General features: G+C 38.5%; 1 protein-coding gene across 1 annotated transcript in view; it reads right to left on the bottom strand.

The window, feature by feature from the left end:
- LOC129751775 (protein Smaug-like) overlaps window positions 1-24731 on the bottom strand; it is a 46837-nt gene that overhangs the window by 13074 nt on the left and 9032 nt on the right. The window contains exon 3 of the mRNA XM_055747477.1: window positions 5950-7311. Within this exon, the coding sequence (XP_055603452.1) occupies window positions 5950-6947 (998 nt within the window). The 5' untranslated portion in view covers window positions 6948-7311. The remainder of the gene's footprint in view (window positions 1-5949; window positions 7312-24731) is intronic.

Raw genomic sequence — 24731 nt, 5'->3', positions numbered from 1 at the left:
TATGTTATAAGTGCTTTTCTTTGTTTGTTTTGTTTATTTATTCATTTTTGAATTTATCTTTATTGGTATTTATTAAGTTTCGTGTCTTATAAATTTGTTCTGTGTTTGTTCTTTTTTTATTTCTCTTTTTCTGATCATTCGGAGGTTGGGTTCTTTTTTTCAGATATATTCAAACAGTTGGAAAGGAGTGGGTTAACACATTTAAATACCATTCTCCTCCCCATTGCTCCAGTGGATGTGTATTTGCGGTTTATGAATTACGAGGGATTATTCTTAAATCTAGCTTTTCTCAATCACTGGGGGCTAATTGGATGGAAATGATATTTCGTGTTTTTATGTTTGTGAAACATATCTGTCTCCTGTGTTGTTTTTATAGTGTTTTAGTTCAAGTTCGAAACAAACAGTCTTAATCATTTTGAAATCTTATTCAAACGTAGGCAACTGTGTGAGGCGGGTAGGGTAGGGCGATGCTCAAACGATAAAATAGGCTCCTGTATCCATATTTTGATGAATTTGCATGATTCTGTGATGTGTGATTCTGTGATTGGAATAATGTAGATTACTTCTCCTATTCATTCGAGCTATTAGTTTGAACTGGGCTTCTTTTTTTATATATTAAAAGATTATATGAACTAAAATCCTTTTTTTTTCTTTCTTTCTTTTTTTTCTCTTTTCTTTTGTTTTTCATGTATGCATGCATTACCGCCACTACCGCCAAATCAATTGGTTATACGATGACCCGGGACGTCGAGTTTGAAATAACTCGAGTAAACTTCAAGCCATCACCTAACATCAAAGGACCCCTAAGATGGTTTCGCAACATATGGATCTCATCCCAAGGATTTTATCAACAGCTGAACATAGAGTTCTATAACATGGTGAGAGCATTCCATTTTATTTTATTTTATTGTTTTAAATTATATATAAATACTGTAGTTAGATTCGTTGGGATTAAGTAAGCGACCTGTCTCAAACCGCCAACGTATTTCCTCCAACTGGTATCATGAGGGGTTAGTTCACTATCTTGTTCTGCTTTCAGTTCATATTCATCCGAAGTGGACTTAAGGAAGTGCATGATGGTATAACCAACGTCTCAAGATCGCTTACTATTCTAAGCTGCCTACTCTAAACTTTATTTCCCTGACCCCTCTACCCACATTTCATTTTCAGCGTCAGCTTCCCACAGCTATTTAAACGCTACAAAAAAAAAAAAAAGTTATTGCAATCAAAAAATTGTATAAGAAAACAACTGACCTATATCGTAAACTTATTCAGATAATGCCAAAATCTTCAAGAATTTCATCCCAAAAACGCAATAAAGTGAGTACCTATTTGAAAAAAGAACGCTAGTTCATGATCCTATCAAGTGGTGCAAAATGCATTCTGGACGTTAAATTCATAAGAAATGCTCTCATTTCCATGCACATTAGAGTAGCCTAGAATAGAATGGGAAAAGTATAACTTGATAAATCTTGTACGCGCTGAAATTTTTCCTCGGTCTGCAAATTTTAACCGACGCAGCCTAAAGGTGTGTTTCCTTTAAATATTATTTATTAAGCGAAGATGATAGTCCCGAAATACGCCTCTTAATTGCAACTCAAGGGTAAAAAGATTCAACTCAGGCTATTTCGTTAAGAATTTAGTTGTTCAGGGTAACATAGAAAGATCCATTAGTTTAGGTACAACCCAATAAATAAAGCAAAACCAAACATGTTAACCCATTTCAAATACATACACAAACCAACTGGTTGAAGCCGTTTTCTGAATACAATGTTTACACATATGGGACAGTTTGCGAGCAAGAGCCTATTATGTTATGAAATAATCAGAAGTTTTGTTTTTCAATTTTACAAGTGGCCTAATCTCTGCTCTGTTATGTATTAGCTAACCAAGTGTTGAATGAGAAAAAAAAGTTTTAAATGTAAGTTTCGATTTGATACTTAAAAAAAAACAGTACCGATATCAATGTTCTACACTATGAAGAAATCAGCACTACTTTTACATACATTCAAATTTTTTGTGTTAAGTATTATTTGAAGATCGGGTGCTAATTTTAAGATAACTATCGAAATAATCAAAGTAAAAAAGAGAGGCCAGGTTTCGATTAAATTATCACAAGTGGGGTGTGAATTATTATACAAGCATACATAAAGGGTGTCCACGATGAAATTGCTACACTATGCAATTGCTCTAACTTTTTAGCCGTAGGGTAGAATTTTATGAAAATTTGGATGGATTTAGTTCATAGTGCATTGTTTACATCCTGCAAGTTTTAAAGTGCTGTGAACAAAACTCGCAGAAATGAAGTCGAAAGAACAGCTCGTGCGTGATAAAATCTTGCGCATTCTTCACAAGAACAAGGATCTCTCGCATCGTTCCATCGCTAAAACGTTGGGAACCGCGAATTCCACGGTGTCGCGACTGATTAGGCGGTTCGAGGAACGATTGACCACGGATCGGAAGCCCAAAAGTGAAGGAAAAAGTATTCCGTACAACACCAAAAATCACAACCGCGTAGTTGGGTTCATCAACTATAATCCGAACGCCTCCGTTCGGGATGTGGCTAAGAAGCTGTACCTAAGCCGAAGTGTTGTCCAGAAGACCAAAACTAAGGCTGGGCTTCGAACGTTCAAGGTACAAAAAACCCTAATCGAGACGAGAAGCAGAACAAGTCCGCCAAAACCCGTACAAGAAGTTGTACCTCAACATGCTGACGAAAGTTGAATGCTGCATCATGGACGACGAAACATATGTGAAGGCCGACTTCAAACAGATCCCCGGCAACCTGTTTTTCACGGCCAAAGATAAGTTCAGCGTTCCGGAGAAGTTGCCCAAATTTGCGAATAAATTTCTGGTTTGGCAAGCCATCTCAGGGTGTCGACTCATATCTGGTAATAAAATTCCCTGATTTTCCCTGATTTTCCAGTCGTTTTTCCAGAAAATTCCAGGTTTGAAAAACAACCTGAGGAAGCAACTTAAAGTTATAAAAAATATATTTCCCCCGAAAATAAACGCAAAGAAAGCTTTGAGTCGAGAATACTAATTTATTACGATAATTTTAATGGAAGTATTATTTGTGATATTAAACATTTTAAGATAAATGAGCCAGTGATAAATGAGCCTTGATTTTGTCCATATGGGGGTTCGAACAGGTTTCGGTACAAGCTGCTGAATGTCGGAACGCAATTCAGAAATCGCACTCGTTAGTTGCGATATCGCATCAGATTCAGGCGGCGCATTAAAGCCCATTGAGCGAAAACTGGCATTCGAAATAAGTGCAGCGCAGTCATCGCAAAACCAGAAAAGGTTTTTTGAGAGCGAGTCCATTTGACGCGCCAAACTTTTCGACAAACCTGAACATTGAATGTGGAATTTTTTGCCGCAGACGCCTTTGCAAAGAATTTGCTCGATTCCGATGATAGCCTCATTGCAAGTCGAGCAGTTGGAATCCATAACGCCGGAAGGTATGCAGGACGTTTTCCGAAATTGGAGCAAATTGCGCTACTGACAACCAGATGTCGCTTCGATAGAAAAAAAAATCGAGTAGGTTGTTTATGTGAGTGTCTTTAGCCAACAGAATTGATTCCAAAACACGTCACTTCGAACACGATTTTCGCACTTATGCCTTCTACAAATTTCAGATACTCGAGAAATTCCGAGTTCTACGCTGATTAATTTATAAGAAGGATCGAACTGTTTAAATTAAAAGTTACGAAAAACACTTTAAAACTGGATTTTTAAAACCGTCGAACGACTACAACATACATTCACAAACAGAGTTACCAGTTAAAAAAAGAGCATGTGAATTTCGAACTCTCTGAATTAGTTTGTTGGAAATTTGGACTGGTTTTATCCCTCCAGCATAAAAACAGCATCATATATTTGTCGTTTAGCCACCACTGATTCTTCACGCATTTTTTCGAAGAGACATTCGGAATTTACTGAAAAACCACGTTCAACATTCGCGTTGCCATGTGAAAGACAGCAGATCATTTTGATGATGTTGAAAAATTCTGGACACTTGGCATTTGCTAGCACTCCACTCCAAAAGTGATCCAGCCTTTCTTTGCTACGGTCATAATTATCAAATTTATCGCCTCTGGCAATCACTCCGGAATACTGCCGTACTGCTAGATCTGCCGAGGATCCACTAACGCGTCCAATATCTGTCAATATAGTCAAAGTCTTCTCAAATCGTTTTTGATCAATTTGGTATCGCTGCTGATAACTGCCGGATCCAGGCAAGAGGTGGCCTTGGTCAGAGGATAAGTTAATGGCGATCGCTTCATTAACTTAAGTACAATTACCTTCAGCATTCCTTTGCATTCGATACGAAATTGAAGAACTTGCTTTTCACTGAGCTTAGGGGACATTTTTTCATAGCAGATAATAAACTATGACGTTTCAATTTCTTCAAATAAAATCAGGATCATTATTTTTTCCCTGATTGGTGGAAAAATTCCCTGATGTTCCCTGATGCAAATTGAATTCCCTGATTTTCCAGGTTTTTCCAGGTAGTCGACACCCTGCATCTGCATGTGCAGTGCACCTTTCGTGATCCAGGACACGATGAACGGACAGGAATCTATCTGTACATGAAAGAGTGCCTCCAGAAGCGGCTGCTTCCTCTCCTGAAGGCCCACAACGTCCCAACAATCTTCTGGCGGGATTATGCCTATAAAGCCACTACTCCAAGGACGTGCTGGAGTAGTATGCGGACAACAACGTCAATTTCGTGCTGAAAATGTATAACACTCCGCAGCTCTGTCCCATCGAGAAGTACTGGACGATTATGAAGCAGCACCTTCTTAAACGACCTAAGGAAGTGAAGACAGTCGAGGAACTGAAGAAAATATGGGTTTACATGCAAAAAACGGTTGATTCACAGGTAGTGCAGAATCTTATGACCGGGGTTAAAGGTTAAGGTGCGGGCTTTTGCGTATGGACTGTAAATAAAATACGAATAAAATGGCAAAATCATCCTCATTCAATCTTCACCATCCCATTTGAGGGGCCATTCATCAAATCATTCAATTTCTGTTGTATCCAAAATCTAAATACAACAAAATGTTAGAATTGGAATTAATTTTTTAGTCATATTTTTATAAAATCTTTACCACCCCTCAAACAATCTTTACAACCAATCGAATGAAAAGTAGGTTTTTCAGACCATTATTTTAAACTTTTTTGACCCTTTCATTAAAAAAAATTTAAAAATATTTCTTGACTTCATTATGTAGATCATAACTTAAGCTTTCATATGCATAAGATAGATATTTTTTTGAGTGTGTAATGCATGGGCTGCAATAATTTTTCTGAGGCATGTTTTTTCTGATTTTTTTTCTTTCCCACTGAATGACGGGAAAACTAGTAGCTTTAGCTATATATAATGTTTGAAACATATTTTTCTGACATTACAAGGTTTTTAGTGATATTTGTTGTAATCGGTTAGTCAAATTGACATTCCTAATTCTGATAAGGGTAACGAAACCTAGTGCGGTTGAGGGTTGAGGGAAAAATGCCACAGAGTGGTATATTTATGTTCAAGTGTTTGAAAATAATAAGTAACAATTTTCTCGTGTTGTTTGAAAAAAAAAAACGAGATTTGTCCTATGAAAGCATTTTTCTGCAATGGTGGGTACCTATATTCTCCGTTAAATTCACGAGTATCAGGTAAAAACTGGCGTTCGTATTGCTAAAAATTGTGCACCCATATTTTTTCTTCAACCTACGCCTAGATAGCTGAAGCATATGGGAATACCCTTTGCCATTTAAGTCGTTCCATTTCCACCAGATGGGTTTTTTGTGACGGAAAATCCCTCCCACAGTGCGCCGGCAGGCGCATAAAACACTGTCGATTTTCCACCAAATGCCACCACATCTTGAAGACAAACGACGACGCTTGAGTGCTCGTTCGTTCGTTTGCTAGCAGCTAGCTAACTTGCTTACCTTCGATCGTCATTGTTGACCGCCGGATGTATCAGCAGGTAGGACAGGATGTGCTGCACCAGCTCGGTCGGGACGGCCTGCTGGCAGGCGTCCTCGACGGCGGCCGGTATCAGGGACATGTAGACGCTCTTAACGTCGTCGTTGCCGGGCTTCAGCAGCGGCAGGTAGGTGAGCATGTCGTTTAGAATGTCCTTCTTGGTTTCGGTTTCGGACGCGGACTTCGCGGAAATGGGGGGCGGAATCGGCGACGGCGGTGACATTTTGCGGCTTATGGTGGCCTTGTCCGTAGTTGGTTGGTTTATTTTTTTCTTTTGATTTGCAGCACTGTGCAGATCCGGCCCGGTCGCTGCAACATTAACAACAGCAACTGCAACGGATGCTTTCGCAGGATTAACGGTGGATGAAGATGACGACGACGTTGTGCTGGACGACGACGAGGACGATGAGCTGGACGAGGAAGACGAATTGACGGCGGCGGGTTTGGGTGCGTTGGATGAGGACGATGTGCAGGACGACAGGGCAGACGTGGACGACGTGCAGGACAGGGAGCTGGTCGACGATAGGTCGAAGGTTGAGTTTTTTTTCTCCGATTCGTAGCCGGAATCGGAAATGGTCAGATTGTTGTTGGCAATGCTGGAGTTGTTGTTATTAATGTTGATGTTATTCTTGTTGTTGTTATTATTCAGAGCCGATGTCGAGGAGGACATTTCGTCAGAGCCGCCGCCGCAACAGACTTGATAACGCTGGACGAGTTTGTTCAGGTAATTTGCATTGTTGGCATGTGTTTCCAGGAGCTGCAGCTTGCTCTGGGAGCTGTAGTTCTGGGCCAGGTTGTAGTCGATCGATAGTTGCAGGAACTTGAGATTGGCAAAGGGCACCCGCTTCAGCAGAGCATACAGAACCACAGTTCGCTCGCAGTCGTTCCATTGTTCGAAGAAGGAAGTTACCGTGCCAACCTGCTCGCAGAATAGCAACTGATTTCCGCCGGGGAATTTCATAGCGGTCGTCTTTTTCGTTATTTTGATTCTGTAATTTTCTTGTGTCCCTCGCTATTACGGAGGCGCACTTTTCGTCAGGTTTAAGGTTGGTTTTTCTTTTGTTTTTGTTTCGCTCCGGGACGGGATTTTGGTTGGATAATTTAGCGCTGGTGGCGACCTGAACCCGTTTTTTTTTGTTTTGCTATTAATTATTCGTAACTTTTAACTGTCGAGTGGTCATTTGTCTTGACTAGGTTAGGCATCGATTGATTTGTGTTCAATCGTTTTGTCGATTGGGGAGATTTTTGAATTTCGTTTCAACTAGTGTGTTGCATCGAAAAACTGTTTGTAGCTGTTTGGATCGTCTAGTTTTTGCCAACCAGCTCTGCAAAGAAACAGAAACAAGAGAAAGTGGTTTTTGTCAGATGAGATGGTCAAAACGTGTTCAATAATGGAAGTCGAACGAAAACAAAAGAAAAATCAACATAAACCGAAGAGCTTTAATAAATGAGCAAATATGATGATCGGGAGCGGTTATGCGGTTCTTTCACGGATTATCAGATGAATGACAATATAATGTAACTAACAAATGAAGGCTTTTTTTGACTAATACAAAATGTAACTCATGAACTTATTTGTTAAATTTCTTCAAAGTTGTCGTTTGATGGCTAAATGATGAGGATGTGGCTTGACCCATAGCTGAGAACACTCGCCTTACGGGATGATGGCCCTAAACTCGAGCTCAAGAGTGATAATCGAACACAGTTGTACCGGATAGTTTTTATAAAACCTGTCCGCAAGGCGCAAACTGCATCGTTAAAAAAAGTCGCGAAAGGCACAAAGCTGCAAAAATACTACCTATAATCGAAACAAAAATGAATGATGATGACAACAAAAAGCATATTCAACAAATGTAAAAAGTTGGATTTTTCTGTGTTGCATAATGTGCTGGAAAAACTTTATATTCCGCCATATTGACCTGCACACAGATTATGTAGGTACTACTACGAAAGAAGATATAAGAGTTCCAAATCGGTGCCAAATACAACGAAAAAGTTAACTGAAAATTCTTTGATGAGCAATATTTTAAATTTGTTTGTGATAAGAATGCATATGAATATTTGATGTTTTTTCTGTTGCGAAGTCCGATTAAACCATCTAGGCTGCTCATGAATTATGAATCCGTTGAATCCAATCTGCCTAATTTTTCAGGATTTGCCTGATTTTTGAAAGTCCACCCTGATAACCTGATAAGCATAGTTTTTCCATGATTTTAGAAAATAAGCCTGATTTTACCTGATTTTTTTGGTCACATAAAATTTGTGCACATCCGTTCAAAACTCAAAAGAAATTCAGTGCTATTGGTTTCAAATCTTCTATCATGGTTTAATAGCTAGTTTTAGAAGATTTTGGCGCACTGAACTCGAAGTTTTTGTCAGATTTTGTACATCGCATCCAGTTTAACTTCCAGTTTTAAATTTTAACTTCAAAGTCTAAATAACTTGCGGTATTCGGGAAAGTTGATTATTGCATAAAAACTTTAATTTTTAAAATCATGTTTTATCCTACAGTTTTGCCGAAAAAGTGCACAATTTTTTTTAATGATTTTTTACCTACTTTCAAAAGTTATTTGGAAAACCAGAGCTGGTAGAAAAAAAAACATAATTGCATATCTATTTAAATTGCGTCTCCAAATTAGTCAAAACCTATTTTCAAATTTTTGGCACCTCGGTAAAATTTGAATTTTGTTGCCTTGTGTTATCGCACCTTTACCTGAGTCAATTTGACATTTCTAAAATATAAGTGACTTTATATGTAACAGTACTTAGAAGTAAATAAAAATTCATTCAAATTGCTATATTTCTCTTAGATGTTGCGAAACTCCTTTTAAAAAGCTGGACGTTTTAAGGAAAACATATCATGTTTTCGCCAAACAATCAGCCAATTGCATAATCTTTAAAATAATAAGTACAGAAACGAAACGAAGTAAATGATTGATTTGTGTTTCAAAGTCAGCAACTTAGGGAGATGTATTTTTTATCAATTTTTTTTTTACAAGAGGATCAATGACTGGAAAATATGGTTGTTGCATGCATACATTCGTTCACATTTCTATAGAAATCGGAATTTTTGTTTCAAGTTTATAAATCTGCCACAGCTTACCTTCGCGCGAACTATGCACTATGAATATTTTTTGCAAATGGCTTTGGTTAGTATCTCAAATATTAAAGTTAGAATAAAACAAGTCGAAAAAGGTAGATTTTCAAACAACTGTTGAATCACATTACACATATTTGAAAAACGCTTTTTTTCGTCAATTAAACGTGTTAAAGCTGGTCAAAATATGAATAAAAGACATGAAAACAAAAAAAAAACGCGTTTAAGGTTGAAGTTACAGTGAGCAACTAGCTAGCTAGCATGTCAGTTCCACAACATTTTACAACGGTGGGGGGCAATAGGGCAATTGCCCAGGGCCCCCAGCTTTTTCTCTTACATAAGTTAAGGGGGCCCCCTAGAGTAAGCAGTAAAGGAGTTCTTCCGCATTTTTCGGGCTGAATCTGAATAAATTTTCAATCAATCATCCAAACTTCATTTTTGCGTAAGAATTTAAATGCTGATGATATTTTTGAATTAATGGATTAAAGATGAAAAACTGATTTTTTCAGGAGAAGTTTCAATTTCATCGACGGTTTTAGACCTGATTTTTGCATCTTATTTTTTAAAGTTTTTACGGATTTCTATGGTTAATTCAAAACAATGATATCTAGAGGTTTTTACCACAACTGGTTATAAACTGTAGAAAATACTAATTAGATTTTTTACTGTTACATTAATGCTTCATGAATGTTCTAATAAATATTAAAGAAGAACTGCAGTATTCAGTTACTAACTAAAATAAGTATGGGAACCCGATTAGGAGAGCATATCAAAATTGTTACACAAACCCATCTCAACGAGATATTATTAACTTATTCAGATATATGTACCTTTGATAACAAAATCTTCGTTTTGATCGTTTCGGAAAAAAATGATTATATCTCCTTTGATACAATCAGTTGTTTTTTTCTGCCGGGCAAGCAAATGCTTCGAAAACTTTTATTGGAAGTTTGAAGGTCTCATTGAAATGCACCAGGCATGGTTCTGTGGTAGCGTGCCCACCTCTCAAACCTGCAGGTCGAATCTCGAATCTCCTGGCTGGTACCCGAACTTTTCAGAATTGTTCAAGTTGGAAACAAGTTCGAGTACAAGTCAGGAGGTTGTTCGACATTGGCATACAGGTAATGCGTAGTCCAAAAATTGCATACAACCTTGTATGCAAGACTCATATTTTGGCATTTTTGTGTTTGAGATATAATTTTTGTGTGCCTGTTTGAGATACAATCTTGATATAATGCTATCAAGGGGTGATATAATTTAGTTATGCTTGCATAGACTTTTTTTTGTTATAATTTGAGATATTTTAACATCCTACGAGTACTAAATTATATCTCATTCTTATAGGAAAAAATTGAATATAAAAATATCTCATCTTGATATAATTTTGTTTTTCTCTTCTGATCGGGAAGAACAAAACATGATGAATCTAACGCGATTAAGGCTAGTTTGCTAACGATCTTTTGCAATTCACTTTTGCCAACAATACTGTTGATTTTTGTAAATTCAAGATCGACAAAAAGATAAAAATGCATTTGTTTTAGAATAATTTAAAATTAATCAAAGTTTTGGACTAGATTTATCCATTTAAAAAAAAATCCATAAAACTTTAAAATTCAATTAAAACAAAGAGTTCAAGAGATTATTATAATAATGTACTGTGTTGAGAACTGTAGAAGCTAGGATTATTTAACCTTGAAAGTGATGCTTGCTCTTTGAATAAACAGTGTACAGGAAGGTTACTAAAATTGGGCTTAGAAATTGAAATAAAACGTTTTATAAAACACTTCAGGCTTGATTTGCTAAATTAGAGCAAGATTAAACTGCTGTAGTGAATTACTTGAGTCTAAAGTGCGAATGGGATTTTAAGACATTTGACTCAGGAGCAAGGTTGCCAAAATCACAGAAAAATCTGTAATTTCACAGAATTTTGAACAAATTTTCATCACAGAATCTGTGTCACAGAACACAGAATTTTGAAAAATTCACAGATTTAACAGAATTTATAAATTTTGAATCGATTTCTAAAATTATGAGCTTTCTGACAATATAAAATTTAGATTTATTTTACTTTGAATTAAAAAAGTATGATGGGATATGTAATTTAATTGATTTTGCCAAACTTAAATGTAAAAAAGATTCTATTTATCATGAATTTTCTATGAAAATAAAAGAAAAAGTATCACAGAAAACCATCACAGAATTTTTAGGTAAAATCACAGAAATTCAGAATTTTTTTTCTCAAAAACACAGAATTTTTTTTCGGCAACCTTGCTCAGGAGGAGTAAAACAGATGAGTTCTCTTTAAAAATTGTTTTTAAAGGATCGTTTACTTTTAAATATTGATTTTCTTAATTTTTTTAAAGCTTAAATTAAGACCAATGTTTCTACTCCAGAACGCATCACGATAAGCGTTATCACAAAAAAGTTATAGCTATATTAATTGATTTTCTTGACCATTGAGCTTTTTTAATAAAATATCCTCCCGTGTTTCCACAATCAGAATATCTAAATATAATGGATTCAAAAAGATTCAAATTATTCCAGCTAATTCTTATTATTTCAGATAATTTTACCCTCTAAGACTGCTCACAGGATTTGCCAGCTGATTTTTAAATTTTAGGATTACAAGACATTTTTATGCAATTTTCTTCGTTTTAGTAGCTGTAACTAGTTTGAAATAATTTTGAAAATTTTTCAAAGTTTTTGATATGATTGTGGAGCTACTAGTTCAATTTAAAAATATTGAAAGTAAGACACCTCTGAAATTAAAAAAAAAACACTTAATATATACCTATGTATAATTTACAAAGATTTTAAATAGAAAATTAAAAAAAAATGTATGGGAATCACCGACCAAATATTTTAATTTCTGGTGGAAATGAACCGGGTAAGCTCTACTTTCTGCCCATGCTATAATTGGCGTTACTGTTTTTTTTCTCTTAAATTCCTTTTACGAAACACACCGTGATGGTGGATAACCAACATAACATACCAGCCAACATACAAACATACAGAATCATATTCATAAACATCTCATGAAAATGTTTTTTTTTGTGTTTCCAAGATATAAATTGAAATTCACATTTGGTGCAATTTCTGCTTTGGCTCTGATTGTAATTTAATTTTTTTTTATTTTTAATTCTTATTTGTTTCTCAATACTTGATTTGAAATTATGAATCATGAAATTTGAAATTATGGTTCTGAATAAACCTGATTTTAAGTTTTGAATTCTTATACTCTTATATCTGTATCTCTATGAACTTTGAATTTAATTATTTTGTTTATTTTTTAACTTTTTGTATTCTACACGCAGCGAGAGTTTTTTAGGACAAAGGATTTCTCCTTTGTTTAGTGGAGAAACAAAGGAAAATTACTTTGATTCAGGGACAACAAAAAAACCTTTGTATCTAATATGTTTTCCTTTATTTTAAAGAATGTTTCACCTTTGAAATAAAAACAAATTCTTTGATTCAAAGTATTTTTTTAATTCAAAGAATAAATCATTTGTTTCCAAATTTTTTCTTTAGAATCAAACTCATAATACATTGTATCAAATAATAAAGAGTTTGTTTCAATAGAATATTTTTTTTAAATCAAAATCAATTTGTTTTTGGTTCAAACACCAGGATTTCTCGGAGTGTGTAAGTTGTTATAACTAGTTTATTTATCAATAACGAAGAACGGTTTTGAAAAATCGGTATTCGAAGTTGGAAAAATAGGCCTTTAATACCGGTTTTCGGTTTCGGTATTACCGGTATTACTATCCCTCGTTAAACCCGTATATGATGAAACTGGAACTGGCCTGTCCTTTCTTCAGATAAAGTGCCAGCTCAACATATATCAAAGTGCCTCCCAACTTCAACGCTCTCTACCGGGCACAGAATCCCTGAAAAACTACAGGTCACTAAAATATGTAAGTAAATATTTACCTAACAAGATATGACACATCAAACACCCAAGTCAGTAAAGCGTTAACTTAAAAATTTGGATTCTAGGAAAGCATTTGACACGCACCGGATGCTGATACAGAAATTGTTTCGTGTTTTTTCGAAAGGAGCCTGTAGTCGCAAATTATATATAACAACGGAAGCTCCACAGGGAAGCAACTTGAGCCCACTCATGTTCTTGGACAATATTAACAACTTTTCGCTGTTGAACATTCACGGCAAAGTTTTTCACTTTACGAATGACACCATATTATCATACAGTAGCACCAATTCCCTGCAGATAGTGGAACTGATAAAAAAAAAATCATTAGTAATACTTGAATCGTAGTACTTATCCAAAAATTCGTATATGTGTATGGCTCAATTCCGGTAATTGTTTGATAGTACAGCGGCCACTAATTCATATAAACAATAAATAATAGAACAAGGGTCTAGGATTTCTTATGTAAGCTTGGGCAGCCAATGCTTTCTCTACCGATTGATGTCCATAGAAAGAAAAAACTCGTATCCTTTTAACTATGAATAAAAGTGTGAATAAAAGACTTTTTAACCTAGTTTTTATCTTCCAGTTATAGTTCTCCTCTTTTCTCGATTGCCAAAAATAACCCAATTGAAGCTGGCAAAAAATTAATGATAAAGAAACTTTTAAAAATGCAATCGTCAATGTTTATAGATTCGTACAGTTGTTCTTCTTCTTTAAAGTTCGTAAATCTAAAAAAAAGTAGCAACTGAGTTATGATGAGCAAAGTTTTGAACAAAAAACGGAAACCAAAACACAATCACTCAAAGGCGAAAACCCCCTTTGCCCATTCTCCTCTACACTGATCCACCTGTCACCGGTAGTCGGACAAATAGTAAAACGAAAATAAAAACTTAAAACTACCAGTAGGCATCGAATGCAGTCAGGTTGGCTTTCTTCTCGTCTCTTGCGGTGGTGAACGCATTGGAAACCGTATTATTAAACAGTAGTGGAAGCGTTTCGGCTTGACCGGGTTTTATTATTGCGGGTGCTGGCTGTGGCATGTGAATGTGTCTAATATCCCGTCCAACGACGTCTTTGGTTGCTTTTTAAAGGAACCGAAAAAAAGAGCTGCCGCTAAACTGCTGACATGAGACATGAGCTAAGAAAAGTGATGTGTGAGACGTCATGAGTGAGACGTAAAATATGAAGAGGGAGACGTAAAAAATTAAATTTACACGAAAAAAGTGAGATGTGTGATGTGTGACGTGAGCAGTGGATTTTTCCGTAGATCTACGGATTTACGAATCGATGTCCGAAATCTGCGAGTTTTCAGGATTTTCTACAGATTTCTACGGATTATTGGAAATTATAGCGATTTATTGCGCATTAACGAAAATTCTAGCTAGCTGACGACAAAAAAATTAAGGTCATCAAGTTTCATTTCACTCAAAATCTGTGTATTTTCCGATCTTTGTCAAATCTACGGAATTGAACGATTTTCAATCAGGCAACGCTGGACCTGAGAGGTTAGAAGTGAGACGTGAGAAGTTAGAAGTGATAGGTGAGAAGTTAGAAGAAAGACGTAAGAATTCTCATGTATCACTTATCACACCATTTCTCACGTCACTCCTCACGTTTCACGTCACATGTCTCACGTCTCACTCAACGTTTATCTTCTGATGTCTCACTTCTCACATCTCAAGTCTAAATTCCTATTTTAAGAGTCTTAATCTTTTCTTAGTATAGGAAAAAATACATTTGAGAATGAATCCACAAGTTGAAATCCAATTTTGTTCTTCATTTACGACGCGTTCTGAATTTAATGATTCTAACCTTTAGAATACGGACTCTTCGGGACTGATGAACTTAAACCATGAAACAAGACAGGAAAACTGATTTCAGGTGAGAAATCCGAACCTTCAATATGATCCCGACAAATATAAGTATTTTTTGGAAGATGTTTGATCGCCCCTATGTAAATTTAAAAAAAATCACTACCGCTAATCAAAATCACGCAGCTCTTGTTTTACCAGCATTCACGTTTTACCGTATCATAAATGTTTGCTTTTTTTTATAATAAACAAAATCTATCCCGTGCTGATCGCGATAACCAATCACTGTAATAGAGCGCGCATCAACCTATCGCTATCTCCCAAGCTCAACCGGACCCAACTCGCTCTGTCCCAGCGTTAATCTCATTCCGAAATCCATTGGTAAACAACAAGATTGTTTCACCACCATCGACAGATTTCGAGCCATTGGCTGGAAGTAAACATAATCCATCGATTTTTTTTTAACATTTTCTTTTATTTTCTATTCGTCCGACCGCTGCTGTCCGATGGAGCATTTGATAATGGCCGAAGATCATCGCGCCGCACCGGAGAAAACGAATCTGATTAGAGGGTATAAATCTCATACGGCCTGGAGATTTTAATTGAACGGAGTCTGCTTATTTGTTGGAAGCAATTGCACGCGTCACATACCAATCGACGAACACAAACACTGGAAATTACAAACTCACACTCGTTTTAAGGGGTAACATTTGCGTGATCCGAAAGCGTCAGAAAGGATGCTAATTTTTAACCGCACGGTGTGCTAATTTGCTAAATGGAATGTGTTTTGTTGGCTGGAAATAACTAACTTGATACCATTATGTGCTCTCTTCATCCCATTTCGAGATGCTTAATTTGTATTATTCTAAACATTCGTATGAAAGAACTGGAAACAGGTTATGATACCAAATAAGTTTTTCTATTTTTTATGGTACAATTCAGATAATGTCCATCCAATAACGTACTTGTTAATCCCGCTGAAGGTTTTCCCTTGGCTTATCACCAGAGTCGTAGACGTTTTAGACAATTTGTTTCAGTGGGGTTAGTTCGGTTTTTACATAAATTTCTTGGTCCATCAGAACACATCTGCCACATTGCGTTAACAAGCGGCAGTACGGGTTGCTTAGTTTTATTGAAATTAATTATATGGAAATTTACGTATTAGTGGTCGCTGGTGGCACTAGCAATCGCTAGTATAGAATGTCGCTATGGATAAGGAAGGACATTATTGAGATATTTAGTGACTAAAGGTTAACTCTATTTCAACACATGTCTGTAAGGAACAAAGAGTTAGACCGAGGAGGGTACCCTCGAAATTTGCGGTTAGCCAGTTCACCAGCGATCAGCGCAGAAGGACCAGCGACCTAGCGGGATGTCCTAGATCAGCAAGGAGGTGCCAGCAGAGGTAGAGTCCGGGTAGGTTCGTGGATCGGGAGGGTTACTCTCGATGCCGTTACGAGCTACGCTGCGGTTAATATGCGTGAGCTCAAGTCCGACGGCCGAGAGTAGTCTCAAGATCCGTAGCCAGGCAGCGCAGAGGGCCAGCTGGAGTAATATCGCGAATCAATTTGGTGGCTTGTGCACTGCAGGACCGTCAAAGCAGAGGTCACGAGATGCTCCCGGTCAGTTCATTCCGACTTCCGGAAGGAGGACTGTTAGGATCTGCATACGAAATGGATCAGCGCCGAAGATTCCAGATTTGAGATTCGAAGAAGCTGCTTTGCGGCTTTGGGGATGAGGTTTCGGGCGAAGGTTAGTTGCCAACAACTTCAGCAATGCATTAGAGCGAAATTGGACGCATGCTGCTGAACGTTGTATTCCGGCTTTTCGCAATAGTCAAAACGTTGACGTAACGAGACGAAGGGCCATGAAGCTACAAGCCGAAAGAGTTACTCTGCTGGGGAGGGTAAGCATGCGGGAACTTCTGAGGAGAAGGTTCGGTCGACGGTTAGTCCCCAAAGTAGCCGCCGAATCCTGCCGAGAGCTGTCTCGCAGGTTCTCGAAGTCATTGGGACATGAAGGTAAGACCATATTGAAATCTGTTGATCGAAGCAACCGATGTGACAAATAACTACATACCCATATTTAATAAACAATTAGATATGTAATCATAGGGATGGTTTTCCTATAAACAGGATGTTCAAATAGAAAATAAAGTATTCCAAGTTCAACCACCGTACAAGTTGGTCTCTCCTTTTCACTGCCCAAAGTGCTTCCTACAACAGGTTATGGGCCCAGCGCTAGTGGAAAGGAGAAGAAGCGGAATCACCAGTGGCAGAAGTGCCAGCGCCGATGGAAGGACAACGAGCCGAAGCCCGGAAGGACAACGAACCAGGAACCATTGGGAGGTCATCGAGGCAGGAACCAGAGCCTCTGGAAGATCGTCGATGCAGAGCCATTTGGAGGTCGTTGATCCGGGGCCACTGGAAGGTCGGCAAGCCGGGGAACGTGGAAGGTTGTCGGACCAGGAGCCAACAAGAAGGACATCGAGCAGGGAAGCCAGGTGCAGGTCGACAAGCCAGAAAAAAGGGGAGGTCGTTGGACAGGTGCCATGGAAGGTCGTTTGGTCAGATCCTTGGAAGGTCAGCGAGTTGGGAGCCAGCGGAAAGTCGTTGTGCATTATTGGCGAGGCGTCGGGCCAAAATAAGAGCGTCGAGCCGGAACCAAACTAGGTAGTCGGACCGGAGCCACTGGTAGGTCGTCAGACCGGTGCCATGTAAGGTCGCTGGGCTGGGACAATAAGGCAGTCGTTGGGTCAGATTCTCTGGTAGGTCGTCGTACCGAAAGCCAGGGAAGGTTGGCGGGCCGGTATCATGGAACGTCGTCAAGTCAGGAACCAAGTGGTGGTCGTCGAACCAGAAGTCACTGGTAGACTTGCGAGCGGGGTACCACAAAAGGTCGCCAAGTCGGTGCCATGGAAAGTCGACGGACCGGAAAGCCAAGTGGAGGTCGTCGGGCTGAAACCGCAGGCCTCAGGAAAGGCGTCGACGCGAAGGAGAAAGCTTCGAGCCGCAGCAAAGGAGTCAAGACCAGGAGTCAGATGGAAGGTCGTCGGATCATGAAAGGTCGTCGGACCAGGAGCTAATGGAAAGGTCGTTGTACCTGAAGGCCAGTTGGAGGTCGTCGAGCCAAGAATCATGGGAGATCGACGGTCTGAAGCCACTGGTAGATCGTCGAGCCGGAAGCCAGAAGTAAGAACATCGAGCTGCAACAGGAGCGAGAGCGTCGTGCAATGAATACGACGAGTGAGGTCCGGTGCATACGTTGAAGAGAAGCAGCCCTTCCTTTACGAGAAGCCGCCGGAGGCAATTCAAAGATTGCGAATGTGTATGTTTTGGAGAAGTGTTGAGATTTCTCTAATCGAAGCAATCGATGGGACAAATAACAACATACATATAATTAAGAAACAATTAGATATGTAACCATAGGGATGGTTTTCCTATAAATAGGATGTTAAGATAGAAAATAAAGTATTCCAAGTTCTACCACCAACTAGACAAGTCTCTCCGTTCCACTGTCCAAAGTGCTTCCAACAGCAAAATAGCAAACAGGTTATGGGTCCAGACACGTCTAGAAAACGAAACAAAGAGTTGAGTTTGTTCGAGATGGGTACTCTCAAGTATTTAACTTGCAAATGGACCAGCTTGTAGCCAGAGGACCACCATGCAGTGCAGAGACGAGCCAGCGCAGAGAGACAAACCAATCCAGAAGTACTAGTGCAAAGGTTGTATGGTCCAGCTAGAGGATTGGTCCGGAGCGGAGCATGGATAGAGCTTATCAAGAAGAGGGTTACTCTCGTGATGTGGACTGCGCTGAAGTTGACATGCATGAACTCGTTTTTAACTGCAGGAAGGGTGGTACTTGAATATTTTTACTTTAATCTTTAAGTGTTTAATTCTCAAAGGAGAATGGACAATTTGATTTTCGGATGTACGGATGTGTTTTAAACGGTTCAAAAGGTCAGAGACAAGAAAAAGTTTGAATGAGTTCAAGATAATTTACAGAGCGAGAAAAAAGTTATTGCACATCCGCTTAAACTACAAAATCAAGGTTCAAATATTTTTGCCCAGCCTTCTTTTGGCACAATATCTTGAAATTTTATTCTTCTTTGACTTTTCAATGTTTGGTAATTGTTAAACCCTCTAAAACGAAACATCGAATGTTGTGAGCGTCAAAGAATAAGTTGTATGAAACACAAAACTCAACAACTATTAAAATAGATAGAGTTGAATGCACATCGAATCCAAGTTGCACCGTGAATACTGACGGGAGGTCATTGGACAGATGCCCTGGAAGGTCGTTGGGCCGAATCCATTGTGAGAAGACCGTAATTCAATGGAAGATCGGCGTGCCTGGAGCCAGAGGAAGGAGGTTGTGCTATTGGTAAGGCTACTGGGAGGAATCTATGGAATGTTGGTGGTCGGACCAGGAGCCACTGGTGGACTTACGAGCAAGGTACCTCGGAAGGTCCTCAAGCTGGTGCCATGGAAGGTCGTCGGACTGGAACCACTGGGAGACGACAAGCCTCAGAAAAGGCGTCGAGGCGCAGAAAAGTGCCGCAGCCCACAGGGAGGTCGTCGGATGGGAGCCATGTGGAGGTCGTCGAGCCAGGAATTAATTCGATGGGCCGGAGCCACTGAAAGATCATTGATCCGGAAGCCAGCAGAAAAGACATCGAGCTGTAACAGAGAGCGAGAGCGTCGTACAAATGAAGGCAACGATTGAGGTCCAGTGCGTGCGTTAAAGAGGAGCAGACCCATTTTCAGGAGGAGTCGCCAGGGGCAGTTAGAATAAGCTTTCCAAATTTCTTCTTAACCCTCATCCGCATTAGATTTCATTACCCTAATCAGCACTTGTGGTGTCAATTTGACACCACAAGCTCAAATCGTTATAACTTTTGGCGTGTTAGACCGATTTAAACAAAACTTACATCAAAAGAAACCTTGTAATGTCAGTAAAATATCTTTAGAACATTATATACAGCTAAAGTTACAAGTTTTCTCGTTATTCAGCATGAAAGAAAAAAAATCCGAAAAAACATGCCTCACGAAAACTGCTGTAGTTCATATGTTCCACGTCCAAAAAAATATTTGCCTTATGCATATGAAAGCTGAAGTTAATGCCTACATCATATAGACAAGAAATATTTTTTTTAATTTTTTTTAATGAAATGGTCACAAAAAGTTCAAAAAAGTGGTCTAAAAAACCTACTTTTCATTCGATTGCTAGTAAATACTGTTTGAGCGATGGTAGAGTTTTAGAAAAAATATGACAACAAACTTTATTAAATTTTAACATTTTGCTGTCTTTAGATTTTTGATGCAACAAAAATTGAAATTACTGGAATTTTTCAAAGTTCACTACTTTGCGCAATTTTTTTACAAATTAAAATTTCATCTGTTTTTGTGGTCCACCGTCAGGTTGTACCCGGATTTTCAGTACTTTTACATTGTTTGGACCAATCAAAAGTATATTCATTGGAAAGCTAATTTAATCTACATTCACGAGATTTCACAAAAATATGAAAATTATAAACGTAAAATCATTCCTGAATTTCTAGAACTACAAGCACCGCGTCCAGCAAAACGTGTTTGTTTGCTCTCCGAGTAGGTACGGTGGGTGGTGATTTGGGCAGAGAGCGAAGCCGACAGACGAAATTACGATGCGTGTCGTGCATTTCTTCGTCTGTCGGTTTCGCTCTCTGCCCAAATCACCTCCCACCGTACCTACTCGGAGAGCAAACAAACACGTTTTGCTGGACGCGGTGCTTGTAGTTCTAGAAATTCAGGAATGATTTTACGTTATTAATTTTCATATTTTTGTGAAATCTCACTGCGTGATTTGTTGCACCTCACTAGAATGTAGATTAAATTAGCTTTCTAATGAATATACTTTTGATTGGTCCAAACAAAGTAAAAGTACTGAAAGTCCGGGTACAACCTGACGGTGGACCACAAAAACAGATGAAATTTTAATTTGTAAAAAAATTGCGCAAAGTAGTGAACTTTGAAAAATTCCAGTAATTTCAATTTTTGTTGCATCAAAAATCTAAAGACAGCAAAATGTTAAAATTTTAATAAAGTTTGTTGTCATATTTTTTCTAAAACTCTACCATCGCTCAAACAGTATTTACTAGCAATCGAATGAAAAGTAGGTTTTTTAGACCACTTTTTTGAACTTTTTGTGACCATTTCATTAAAAAAGTTGAAGAGGTTGTATTTGAGATACGACCGCATAGTTAACGTAGAATTACGAAAGTCGGTTTTGTGTATTTTTTTGAGAAATTTGTACGTATACAGCTCAAAACATATATATGAATGAAGACGAAAGTATACATAAACTGTGTGTCCAATGTCAATGCCGACAGTTTTCGTATTGAATTTGCAGCTCAAATTAAGCTGGTCGGTTTAATATAAATTATTTATAACGGTCAAAAACTGTACAGTTGCATACTCAAAGGCGAAATAAAAATACGGGTAAGCGGTGTCTATCAAAACTCAATATTATGTCGCTAAGATGCATTGCGCCCGATACTTATGCAACCAATGCGAGAATCATGCGAGCTTTGTATCAAACGCTTGAGATAAAAGCTTACAGTGACAGTGCAGTGCTGGTAATTAACTAGTTTTTTAATTAAGGATTTTTTTTTATTTCGAATAAATTTTTAAAGCCATTTTTTCATTTTCATTGATTGGAAACAAAAAACTAAGCTGAAGAAAGACAAAAATTTAAACATTCTTTTATTTTATTAAAACATTTCTTTATCCCAAAATATGAGTAAATATTTTAATAAATCAACACTTGACACAGGCTAGCTTTGATTTATATTCTTGGACCAGTTCAATAAAAAGATGCACATTAGATGTCCATATTCCACGCGTGAGCAATGCATGTAAACATAGAAGGTTTTGAAAGTATATATAACTTTGAATACCTATGGATAGTTTCAAAGCAACTTATTCGTCAATGATTTTGCAAATGCATTTTAATTTATTTGCAATAACTACTCGAAAGGAAAATTTTACATTCAAAACATGAAAGGTGTACTATAAATTAAAATAAAAATCCTACTTTTTTCAAGTATAACACCTGGCACCGCTGCCTTTCATCCATATGCTTAACTCAGTGCAAAAGAGAAACGAGTTTTCTGAAAGCTCCGCCTTATGCGTTTCTCTCAGTATCAATTGCCTATTCACATTCCCGCATAGCAATCGCTAGCAGAAAGGTGCAATGAATTGACACTTCGGATCCGATCTATTTATCTCAAATAACTAAACCGGCCCTTTTCAGGGCCAATCGATACGGAAAGAATGAAGTCTGTCTTTCTATTTTTGCAAATGGGGTTTGGGAAATAACGGGTGTCGGGTGTGGGTGGAGCGTGTGCTGGGTGGAGCGTGTGCTGGATGGAGCGTGTGCTGGATGGAGCGTGTGCTGGATGGAGCGTGTGCTGGATGGAGCGTGTGCTGGATGGAGCGTGTGCTGGGTGGAGCGTGTGCTGGGTGGAGCGTGTGCTGGGTGGAGCGTGTGCTGGGTGGAGCGTGTGCTGGGTGGAGCGTGTGCTGGGTGGAGCGTGTGCTGGGTGGAGCGTGTGCTGGGTGGAGCGTGTGCTGGGTGGAGCGTGTGCTGGGTGGAGCGTGTGCTGGGTGGAGCGTGTGCTGGGTGGAACGTGTGCTGGGTGGTGCGTGTGCTGGGTGGTGCGTGTGCTGGGTGAGGCGTGTGTTGGGTGGGGCGTGTGTTGGGTGGGGCGTGTGAATCGTATGTTGCGTGTGAAAGATGGACAAATGTAAGTGCGAACAATTGAGTCAGGTGCGCATAGAAAAATTACGTGTGGAAAATATATTAAACAAATAAACAGTTATTCCGTTATGTGTATACTCACATAGTTTCGCTTTATGATGAATCGTGGTATGGATGAATTTTAAACATGACATATTAATTACATATTTAAAGATGTCATGTCAACATGACATTATATGACATGTCAACATGTGTCCGACGCTTGTCGTCAGCACCGGCCTCTGCTGCTTGCCACTGATCTAAACTGCAAATCGATATCTGCGTTGGATTACCACTGGTGGGGTCCAAACGCAGATCGAAGCTGCAGCAGCAGAACTTTCCAACTGCACGGGCAAACAGAAACTGAAACCGACTCGCAGGCGACCCCTTGTTTTTATACATTTCGTTGACAGGGAAAATCAAAACCCATCAAGGGGCGGGGCATCGGTGTTTTTTTTTTCATTTTCGACCAGCCAATCCACGACGAGCAGAGATGATATGTCTTTTAATAAGGATGTCTTTGAGTTGGAACGTTTTCGTGACGCTAGATTCGTTTGGGAATTTCAATTTGTCCCCCTATAGTGTTGCCGTAAGACGTAATTCTACGTCAAAAAAAAATTAAAAAAAATATTTCTTGTCTCCATGATGTAGGCATTAACTTCAGCTTTCATATGCATAAGGCAAATATTTTTTTGGACGTGGAACATCTGAACTACAGCAGTTTTCGTGAGGCATGTTTTTTCGGATTTTTTTTCTTTCATGCTGAATAACGAGAAAACTTGTAACTTTAGCTGTATATAATGTTTTAAACATATTTTACTGACATTACAAGGTTTCTATTTATATAAGTTTCATGTGAAGTTCATAATAATTCAAACGACTTAAATAGATTTTACTTTTGTGGTGTCAAAATGACACCAAAAGTCGGAAAAGGGAGTTTTTTTGTCCAGGCTTCCAGGGTTCGTCCATAAAAAAGTAAAGATGAAATATTGAAGAACTTTTGAATTCATTTAGGGTCCCCGAAGAAATTTTTGTATTTTGAAGCTTCTGAAAAAAGTTACAAGCCTTCAAACTTGCAATGGTGTCAAAATGACACCCTAATGCGGATGAGGGTTAACGTTTATATGATGTTGTTTTCTATCCCGGACTATCTGGAGCTTTACGAGAACAACTTCATAGATGCTTCAAATCTTCTGTGAGATTTGTTTTCAACCTCAGACGACACGAGGCACAATTATGTTAACAGCCAACGTTCGCAAAAAGAGGACACGACTTATTGTGCAATTTTGAAATCAGGGTCCTAAATTTCATGTGGCAAGGATACCAAGCCCTGTTACCCCACTATCTACAACAACACCTGCAAAGAGGACGGCTTGAGAGGTCCCGGAGCTTCACAATTCTTAGGCACCCCAAGTCGACCAGGATCATGCTGGAACAGCATTCCCTTAGAAACAAAACTCAAACCTAAGAGGGCCAGTTTAAAAAAAAAAACTGTTAAGAGCTATTATTCCAGTCTAAATGTGTTGTAATTGATTGTATACTGTTTACCGGAAGTATCATTTACCGGAATACCATTTACCAGACTTACTATTTACCGGAATTCCCTTTACTGGCCTATACCATTTTACCGGAAAACCATTTACCTGAACTACCATTTACCGGATTTTCTTGAATATGCATAAATTAGGGTTGTACCTCGTTCCCCCGAAAGTTTTCATCAGAATGAACCCCAAAATTTTTTTTCATCGGAATTTAAAATTTCAGAAAAAAAAATTCGCCAGAAGGACCATTTCCTAGGACCATAGCTAGGGGTGATCTATTAAACTAAGTAACCCGTTGTTTTTAGTTATAGTTAGCAACCAAATAAATTTTCATTCCATTGTAACACTTCCTACAAACCACACGTGTTTGATTAACTCTGTCTATCTGGTTGTGGGCCTGACGTTTGATAGGAAGATTTTTTTCGGAATTCAACAAGAATGTCTTCAAGCACTTCAAGCATCCCGGAATCGAACGACTGCTAGATCGCGAGAACTGGAGCACCTGGAAGTTTGCGGTGCAAACTCGTCTGGATATCGAAGAGTTGTGTAGTACGGTCAAGCCGCATCGGAAGCCTGATGGAACCTACGA

Source organism: Uranotaenia lowii, chromosome 3 (assembly GCF_029784155.1).
Source record: "Uranotaenia lowii strain MFRU-FL chromosome 3, ASM2978415v1, whole genome shotgun sequence".
NCBI lineage: Eukaryota > Metazoa > Arthropoda > Insecta > Diptera > Culicidae > Uranotaenia > Uranotaenia lowii.
This window is presented reverse-complemented; position numbering and strand designations above follow the sequence as displayed.